Source organism: Gopherus evgoodei, chromosome 8, assembly GCF_007399415.2.
Source record: "Gopherus evgoodei ecotype Sinaloan lineage chromosome 8, rGopEvg1_v1.p, whole genome shotgun sequence".
Lineage (NCBI taxonomy): Eukaryota > Metazoa > Chordata > Testudines > Testudinidae > Gopherus > Gopherus evgoodei.
This window is the reverse complement of record NC_044329.1, coordinates 82,065,299-82,074,824: the sequence shown is the minus strand read 5'-3', so window position 1 is coordinate 82,074,824 and position 9,526 is coordinate 82,065,299. Positions and strand designations below refer to the sequence as shown.

Below are 9,526 nucleotides of genomic sequence, written 5' to 3'. Positions count from 1 at the left end.
ACATATTACACTTCGTATGTTTCCTAAACTAATATTCTAAAATTATGGTATCCTTAGAAAAGTAGTCTGAATGTTTTACATGTCATAAAATCAAAGTTTTTTATTCTCTCATCACTCAATAACACTAACATCTCCAGTAGAGATTGTGTATCCCTGTGCTTGACAGCTCTTGGTCCATAGTTGCAAGTAAATCTATGAGTATACACATGTAGTAGCAGAAGGAGAAATTTGTATCAACAGTTGTCCTGTACCTCTGGAACTGGATAGTTTTAGATCTATTTTAATCTCCTTAATAAGTCCTATAGCTATGCAAGTGAGTGAATTTTGATAACTGCTGTGCCTAATTTGTAACAATTACTGTCAACCTTCAGTTAAGAGACTTCATTCCACACTGGTCCAGAAAAGAGTGAATGTATGACTCTTGCACATAATTTTATTCACCTCATATTTCATACTGATTATGTATTGATGACATTGATTCATTTACTCTTTACAGCGCCACTTGCATGGATATTAAATCTTATTGACCACAGATGAATTTTAATTTCAGATAGGTGATAGATTTTTCCATCAGCTCTGATAGTATATTTGACTTTTTCATCATTAACCCAGGCAATCACACAGCACTGAGTTATTGCACTGAAACAAAAAGTGCACACTTCAGTTGGTAATTCTTTATAGATTTACAATAGGAACTTCATTAATGTCTGTAAGGATCACAAAAAATAACATTTTTTCTGCAAACCAGAATTCAGAAGATTAAAAAATAGCTAGGGAGAATGCTAGGCTTCTTATGTATTCTGTAACATACAAAAGAAGAATTTTAAATGACTTTTAGTGGGTAAATTTGTACAGGAAAACATGAACTGGTTTCTAATTTTAACTAGTTTTGTGTTGCATCGCTACATTACTGTAGGCTTGTTTGTCTTTTACTCTGCACAAATGTACTGAATAATTTTAAGTATATTTCCAGTCTCTTAGAAAGTGAACTGTAATTACATCAAAATATGAACACTTATTTACTTAATTTGTCAGAGTAACTGGATTGAATACTGAGTTTTAATTACTTGTTCTGCATAACTATTTAGGAGTGATGAAGAATATGAGGTCTGTTCAAGGAAGTATAAATGCATATAAAGATTTGTAGATCTATACTACTGTGTATTTTAATGAAACAAATCTATAATACAGACTAGCTAGCAATGAATCTGTTAAATGAACAGCTGCAGAGAACCTATTTCAAAATATAGGTAAAACCATTCATCTTTATATATAGTAGTAAAAAGTTTGCCATTCTGAGAAAAGAAGTGCTTTTACCCACTTGCCTTGTGTGGATGTAAAGTTTATTGCAACTTCAAATGGGTGTCTAAAGAGACACTTAATTTTATCAGAGTCTTGCTATGCTTTAGCAAAAGAAAAATGATTTAGTTACAATAATACCAGTAGACACAATGAGGAAAAGAGAAGTAAAACTGGCTTGTGTAGCTTGCAAAATTGCAGCTACTAGGAGCTAAATGCAGAGGAAGCATTTAATAAGAACGGGGCCTCATTATCACTATCACTGGCTATTAACTGCATTGCTACAGTATATGATGAGGCAGAAAGAGGTGTTAAGGAGAAAATTGGAGAAATACTAATTGTGAGATTTCTATCTTATGAATAATTTCTTCATACTCACTTTCACAGGGGGAATTGGGGAGTAACGTGAAGTTTGAAAACTGAAATATATGTCAGGAAATGAGCTGGGGTCTGTCTGACTTCTAGTCTTGGAAACTAAAGAGGAAGGTGCCAAAAAAGTAATGTTTTATGCATTTTAAAGAAACAATATAAGAGTGTACATACTAGAAGTACTTTCCAGAAGGCGATGTTATGGGGCTACTGAATAAAAACATAATTCCAATTTGACAGCATTAGCTGAAATAGATACGATACCCCATATTAAACGTTACAGACCAATCAGTCTTCAGGTTTTTTGCTCTTTCCCTAAAGATTATGAGCAAAGCAGAATATGGCACAGCTATTCATAGCTAACTAGCTATTAGGAGGTTGAGAAGACTTTAATGTGTGAGAGGTTCTTGGTACTGTGACATTTTTGTTTTGCACACCTCTGAAGCCACATTTGACAGCTATGGAGTCAACTTATTACGGTCTGAGTCAATATAGTTCCCAAATGGAAGGCCAGAGTTTATACTAGTGATTGGCACAAGTCTGAGTTAAATAGCCTAATTCTACTTAAAAGGTTGCTTTTCACATAAAAAGTACATGTAGTGATATTGACTCTTCCTGCCTTTCACCTTCTTAAGGTATGTTCAAAGGCTTTTAGCTAGAACTCCTCATTATTTGCTGTGTGTTTTGAAAAAAATTCAAGTATTTAAACTATGTGCTATTTAGAAGCACAATGCAAAGCCCTAGAGTGCCAGGATGTAATGTCCTGGGTGCCACATTATTTAAAGGAGGAGGTGCTGTCCACTGCACAGAACATTTTAGAGTCTGCACCTAATTCACTATTTCTGGCAGTCGTAGTGTGTGGTTTTTGTTGTTGTTGTTGTTGTTTTTTGTACTAGTTCTTGCTTGTTACAGCATTTCCATTTCCCCAAAAGTGGTGTAAGTTTTCCACCCAATGTTTGGAGTGTTCACTTACCTTCCGCTCCTAAACTTTTAAATAAAGTATGAGTTAGATTACATCGTGCTATTTTATTTCTTGGGAAAGGATTTTTTTTTTTTTAAATCTTCGTTTACATATTGCTCAACAATTCCCTTGTAGTTACATAATTGGTGTTGTCTGTGTCCATAGTAGAGGATATTTGATGCTCATTTATTAAATATGCTTGCTGGCTGCTCCCTAATCTTTGTTCTGGACAGACAAATTACCTTTCTCACACTGAGCTTCGGCTCTGGGGAATTAAACCTCCAAGCCTCCTCCACTTTAATTAGCTTGAAAGTGGGGGGTTGCAGTTACTACTAGACCTCAGGCTTTTAGTAACTTAAAGGGTGAAAAGAACTTCCTGGGAAGCTCGAAATGTCATTTAAAAACCATAAAAATCTAATATATATTATTTCATTTTGGTAATTGCCAACAGATTGTATTTGAAGACTGTGGATGATCATTTGTACTTTATCCATGAAAGTTAGATTTCTCTGGAGCTAGGCACTTTTAATTATCACAATTCATTAACACATCAGTGTGGAAGACCATGTTTGACTTCATATATTAAAATGTTTATGTAACATTAACATAGCAGATGAGGAATTTTAAAAGGGGGAAGAGGAGGGGGAAAATCCCCAAATATCTATATTTAGCTCTTGTGCTATGCAGCATATTAACCAAAGCTGCCTTGGGAGGATATTGGCTGTATTTCTTACTTGCTTCACACAATATTTCTACCAATTATAAGATCATATTACTAGCTTCTTCAAAGGACAGGCATACCATTTCATTTCTTTCAATAGGGGCTCAGAAAAACACTTTTTTTTTTCACCGTACCGTTTCCTACCTGAACCTTTTTGAAAGTACACTTACAGTTACCGTCTCTTTGAGTTAAAAACTGCAAGAAATGTTTATTTTAGTTCTTCAGAGTTTGAACATTAGTGGCATGAATGAGTAGGGTAGAAAGCCTTAATCAAGTCACAGTTGGAAAGTGATCTAATAAAAAAGAGATTAGTGAATAAAGAGAAGACACAAGCAGTTATGTTGGGTGTTTCATATCTCAAATTTAGCTTCTTAGCTAAGATGCCCCTTTTTGTATTTCTTACAGGTCTGCTAAAAGGTCAGAGTAATGCAGAATGCGTGCCTTCATCTCAAACTTTGTTCATCACAGATGGATCTCATGTCTCCAGTAGACAAGTCACCTTTGTAGCTAGCATCAGTGCCAGCTTCATGCCATTGCACCTTCTTTATTCTTGATTGCCCTTCCTACATTTATTGGTGTATTAAAATGACTGAATATGAACATTAAGGACTCCATGAACCTGGGCTAATGGGAGACTGTAGAGAAAATGAAAAAAGATCCACCGGAGGACATCTTGGGGGTGGCGGCGGGGGGGCGGGGGAATGTCTAAGGAAGCTAATTAAAAGCAGCATTGGAATCTACTTTCTACCCTCGTTAACAATTAGCAGGGCACTGACCAGAGTTTGTACCCAGTGTTTTACCTTAACAACATTCTATTTGCTCTTTGTATATTTAAGTGTTGTAAGGAAATGTGTTTCAATCAAACTGAACATGAGATAAAGGAAAGATGTGGCTTTTGTGATATTCTATCACAAACACTTTTATTGTATCTCTGTAAAATACAATGTATGTATGCATGTAAGTGTTTTTGTCGTACTGTTGCTACTTCCCATGGCGCGAAAAAAAAAAAGAGGAAAAAAAAGTCAGGCTCATAGAAGCTACTGTGTAGAAATTTTCACCTACTTCTAATTTGCTGAATGAAGAAAAATCTTTTATTTGTGATATTTTCAGAGACATTTGCTCTAGTATGGTGTATTTAAATAATAAAAACTTAAAACAAAAACATTTAATTGACTTTGGGTTTTAAAAGCTTTGCTTTGTTATACTACATTCTAAACGTTATGTAGCAGTTGCTTTAATTGTAAATGACTTTTAAATCTAGTTTTCTTCGTACAGTTTTATGCCAATAAGGAATTTGTCAAACTACTTAACCATGTCACTTTTGGCAGAGGTACAGAGCAATGCTCCAAAACTTTATTGTTCATTAATTCTGATAACAGCAAGCGTATCATTACAGTTCAGCCATGTTGCAATGAATCTTGGTATGTACAAAAGTAACCACGGTCTGTCTTCATCCAGTCCTTCAGAAGGCAACACTATATATTTATAAAAATGTTACAGGAAAAACTCACAACAAAGGGGTATGTGTTCTCTGACACAAATCTTCAACTGGCTAGTCCTATAAGGAGGTATAGTAGTACCTCTCAATCTTGGCTATAGGAGAATAAATCGTACTGAACTGTGGTGGTCTTGAGGGAAGAAAATGCCTTTCCTGGCCTGTTTGGTCTTAAATGTGATTTGTTCTTGATTTTTTTTTTTTTTTCAAGTTTGAAGGAGAAGTAGGATTTCACCTAGTTTTTTCTTGAAATGCTTATTGGATAACTATAGGGCATTCAAAAAAAATATCCCATGCTCTTGCTAGATGTGAAAAAAAAATGTATTATGAACCTATGGACATATGCTGAATGCCTTATACCGGGGAACAATGTTAAGTAGGCCTGGGAGATGCCTCTGCAGCATTGCAACATTGTTAAACATCAGCAAAAGTCACTACTTTTATCATAGGCTAATAAGCTTGAAGTATATAATATTTCTATTCACATTTTTAATCATGCTTTTTTGAAAGGTATTTATTCACCTTTCCTGGTTACAGAGCAGCCATGACACATTAAGTGTTTCTGGTGATGCTGATGTGAGATGTAACTTAAAATCCAGCGTTTTGTGTATCTAAACAACCAACAGCAAGCATCTCTTTGGATTAGAGAAGTTCCAAGGAGTAGGATGCGAAGTCCACTGAATTTCTGCTTTTAATACTTCCATGCTTGGAAAAATAAGACATTTCTTTGGGGGAGGAGAGACTGGTTTACCATATGCTGTCAGGAACAAAAGACAAATGTGTGACTGCATTTAGTGTGTGGTATTAAAAATTCTCTTATAGATAGTTTTCAGGGCTTTATTTTTTTAGAACATAATTACGGATTTTCAAAATGCTTCTAAGCTTTTTTCATCCAGCATTAAATCTTTAGGTAGAGTCCTGCAAATTGTGCTTCATCAATTTCTTTGCAAAGATGCTTTGAGACATACAAATATAGAATTCAAGTATTAGTGAGACTGTAGAAATCTTTTATATTCTATCAATATAAGCGCTCATGGTAGAGTATTTAAACCTAACACGTACAGCTTTTTAATTATCCAATAACCTAGAAGTGCTAAGAAGATGGTTAATAACTTTTAGTAAGTAATGTAGTATGGCATTTAGTAATGTAGAGGTTGAAGTTCATTAAAGGCTTTAAATAAACTATTATATGTCTGGTTTGTAAAGCACAGCTACCTATTTAATAGCAAGCTTTAAAAGCATTTCGTAAGTTTCAGACCTATAAGATTACAAATGTCACTCATGTAGCATAATCCACATGCAAGTGGTGAAGCCTTTGCTTTGATGTGCTAAATTGGAGGAGGACTAATGGAGCTATGAATATACAATAGGACATATTTAAGTAGTATCCTTGGTTTAGGTAAAACACTTTCTTGAAACCAGAGGCATTTCAAACAATAAAATGGGCTTTAATGGGGATGCTAGGCGTGGATAGAAGGCTCCTGGAAACACTTAGATTTGTCCTTACGTGAGAAATAACTTTGTGCTATTTTTTTCCTCTTAAGGAGGTTTACAAGGAAAAACATGTACTTGTTCACCTTTTATCACGTGTTTACTACACTGGTTCTGTGAAATATATGCTGTTTGGTGTTTCTGAAAAGCCATACAAACAGTGTAATTTAGTAAGAGCTCCCACACTTTCAAAGATGAATGCTGTTTTAAAAAATGAAATATTACTAATCTGAAATCATACTGAACTGATAAAATGTTCTGTTTATATTGCATAAATGTCTCAATCATATAAATTGTCACTCTTATTAATGAAACAATTTTGTAAAAAGATTAAACCCTTTTAGGGAGCAATGTTTTTACCTATCCAGCTGTCTAGTTATGAGATTTACTCATCCCAGCAGGCACTGGGACATTAAGCCTTTCCAAACCAAATTCTGTTTGCCACAAGATACTGTCTTTCCAGTCTTTCATGATTTATCTTTAAATATTTAAACAGGTTATGCAGTATCTTATGAAATATAAAATGAGGCTGTCACACCAGAATGAAGCCTCTGAAATTAAGTCACATATTAAGAATATTAACCACATTGAGTTTCTCCCATTTGCCTTATTAGTTAACACTGATAAAATTTGCATCAACTAATTTTAGGTTAATACTAAAAAAAAAATTGCAAATGCCAATATAGTATGAGTTCATATCCCTCACTATTATGATTTAAAAAAAGTTTCAAATTATATTAAACACTCTGCTGTCCAAGAGTTTATATATCAGAGTTTGGCAAACAGCCATATGCCAGTATTCCAAACAGCTCTATTAAGAAAAGGGGGGCAGAAAAGAGAGAGAAAAGTCAATGGATGCCACAATCTTTAATTTTAAGTACTTACCTGCTTTAGTGCCGCATTATCTCTAAGTGGTTGTGTTCTTGCACTGACCTCATTACCAGAAACTATAAAACATGAAGTACTAGATAGCCATTGCTACTGCTTGTTGCTTTGGTTCCAGATGTATGTCTATAGTCAGTCCAGCTAAGCCACAGAAAAGCTTATTGCAATTAAATAGCAATTTGTTTCCATGAAACTGCAAATAAAGTATTACTGAGCAGCCATTTTAGATTGGCAGTGCTTTGAATGCATGTTATACAGTGAGCAGCTCTCATTTTATCTCTAGAGAGTCTGAGCTCTGAATAACAGTGAAGTATAACATGCTCACCTGTGTCCCTTGTCAAGTTGAATCTGAGTCCTCACTGAAGTATTCTGATCTCATTGTGAACATGCTGAGAGCAATGACAAGTCAGGGCTGATCTTTGTAAGTTGCAAGTTCAACTTACAGTACCTAAAGTTTATTCCAATGTTCTGTTCTTGTATAAGCAAGGATGTGTACATTTCCTACAGGGAATGTTTTCAACTTCAGATTAATTCTGTTGAGAATGGACTGCAAGTTGGGGGGAGGGTCAAGCCAATAATGTACTACAGGTCCTGACTTGTTAGAGCTGTGTAAACAGGGCTATTGTATCTCCATAATTGCAACTAATAAAAGGCCACAACAAAATGCAGATTGATTGTGTTATAAGTTTTTAATGAACCCAGAAATGTATCTAGAATGGTCATTATTTGCACACTTCTACAACAGGCAAGGCTGCTTTAAATGACTAAGGCCATGTCTACATCTAAAATTTTGCAGCGCTGGTTGTTACAGCTGTATTAGTACAGCTGTATAGGGCCAGCGCTGCAGAGTGGCCACACTTACAGCAACCAGCGCTGCAAGTGGTGTTAGATGTGGCCACACTGCAGCGCTGTTGGGCGGCTTCAAGGGGGGTTCGGGGAACGCGAGAGCAAACCGGGAAAGGAGACCAGCTTCGCCGCGGTTTGCTCTCGCGTTCCCGGAACCACCCAGCAAACCTCAGGGAAGGAGACCTGCTTGCTCGGGGTTCGGGGAACGTGAGAGCAAGCTGGGGAAGGAGACCAGTTTGATTACCAGAGGCTTCCTCAGGTATGCTGGGATACCTGCTTATTCCACGGAGGTCAAGAAAAGCGCTGGTAAGTGTCTATACTTGATTACCAGCGCTGGATCACCAGCGCCGGATCCTCTACACCCGAGACAAAACGGGAGTACGGCCAGCGCTGCAAACAGGGAGTTGCAGCGCTGGTGGTGCCCTGCAGATGTGTACACCTCCTAAGTTGCAGCGCTGTAACTCCCTCACCAGCGCTGCAACTTTCTGATGTAGACAAGCCCTAAGATACTATCTTTCTTGTCCACACCCTTTCTTCCCTTGCTAGCATTAAACTGTAGTATTCCCAGGAAACCACACAGTCAGATTATCAGAACCTATTAGCAAAGGTACTAAATTCTGGGCTCTATCTACCTACCAATAGGTTTAAAAACGAGATGCAAAGTTTTTGGTACAAATTAAAAACCTTTTTGTAAGACCACCAAAGACAAGTGGACTTTATAGCTATTAATTAAATTTCATAACCATGTGCTAGTGGCAATGATGTCACAACTGCTCTGTGCATCAGATGAGAGCCATTTTATGCTAAGCCACTCTTTTTTTGTTTTGTTTTTTGCTGTCTCAAAAATGTTCCTTGCGGGGTTGAAATTTAGGCCTTGATCCTACATTGTGATCCACATGGGCGGATTAGTGCACCCAGGCAGGCCACCACTGAAACTAATATGACTCTGAATGAGCACAGCAATCCACCTGCATGGACCACAAGGCAGTTCTGCAGTCTTAACCTCTGCCCAGCAGTGAATTCTTGGAAGATGTTAAAAAAAAACTGGTTGAACTGAGTAATAAGTACTGAGTATTTTTTTTCATGTGTGTATCTTAGGTTAGTTTTTAAACATTAGTTTTATCATTAACTCAGTTTAGGTGTGCCTTTGAACTACTAGAGGCAATGTGGGTTAGTGGACACAGGGTCCAAGACTGGCATTCAGCACATGTACCTTCTAGTTTCATCACAGCCACTGACCTGCTGTGGGTATGTCTGCACTGCATCTCGGTGCAAGCTGCCAGCCCATGTTTGAGCGAGCACCCTAAAAATCTCAGCCCAGCTGTTGAGGTTCTGGTGACAGCTTTGGGCTCTGAAGCCCAGCCTGGCTCTAAGCTCTGGTTTCTACCCTGAGTTTCTGCCAGAGCTGCAATGGCCACACTACTATTTTCAGCATGCTAGCGTGAGCCCAGCTAGTGCA

The 9,526-nt window shown here is 37.0% G+C and overlaps 1 protein-coding gene across 1 annotated transcript in view; it reads left to right on the top strand.

Moving 5' to 3' along the window:
* The window catches only part of LMO4 (LIM domain only 4), a 17,181-nt gene extending 11,151 nt beyond the window's left edge, over positions 1–6,030 (top strand). The window contains exon 5 of the mRNA XM_030573251.1: positions 3,756–6,030. Within this exon, the coding sequence (XP_030429111.1) occupies positions 3,756–3,764 (9 nt within the window). The 3' untranslated portion in view covers positions 3,765–6,030. The remainder of the gene's footprint in view (positions 1–3,755) is intronic.
* The last annotated feature ends 3,496 nt before the right edge of the window (positions 6,031–9,526 follow it).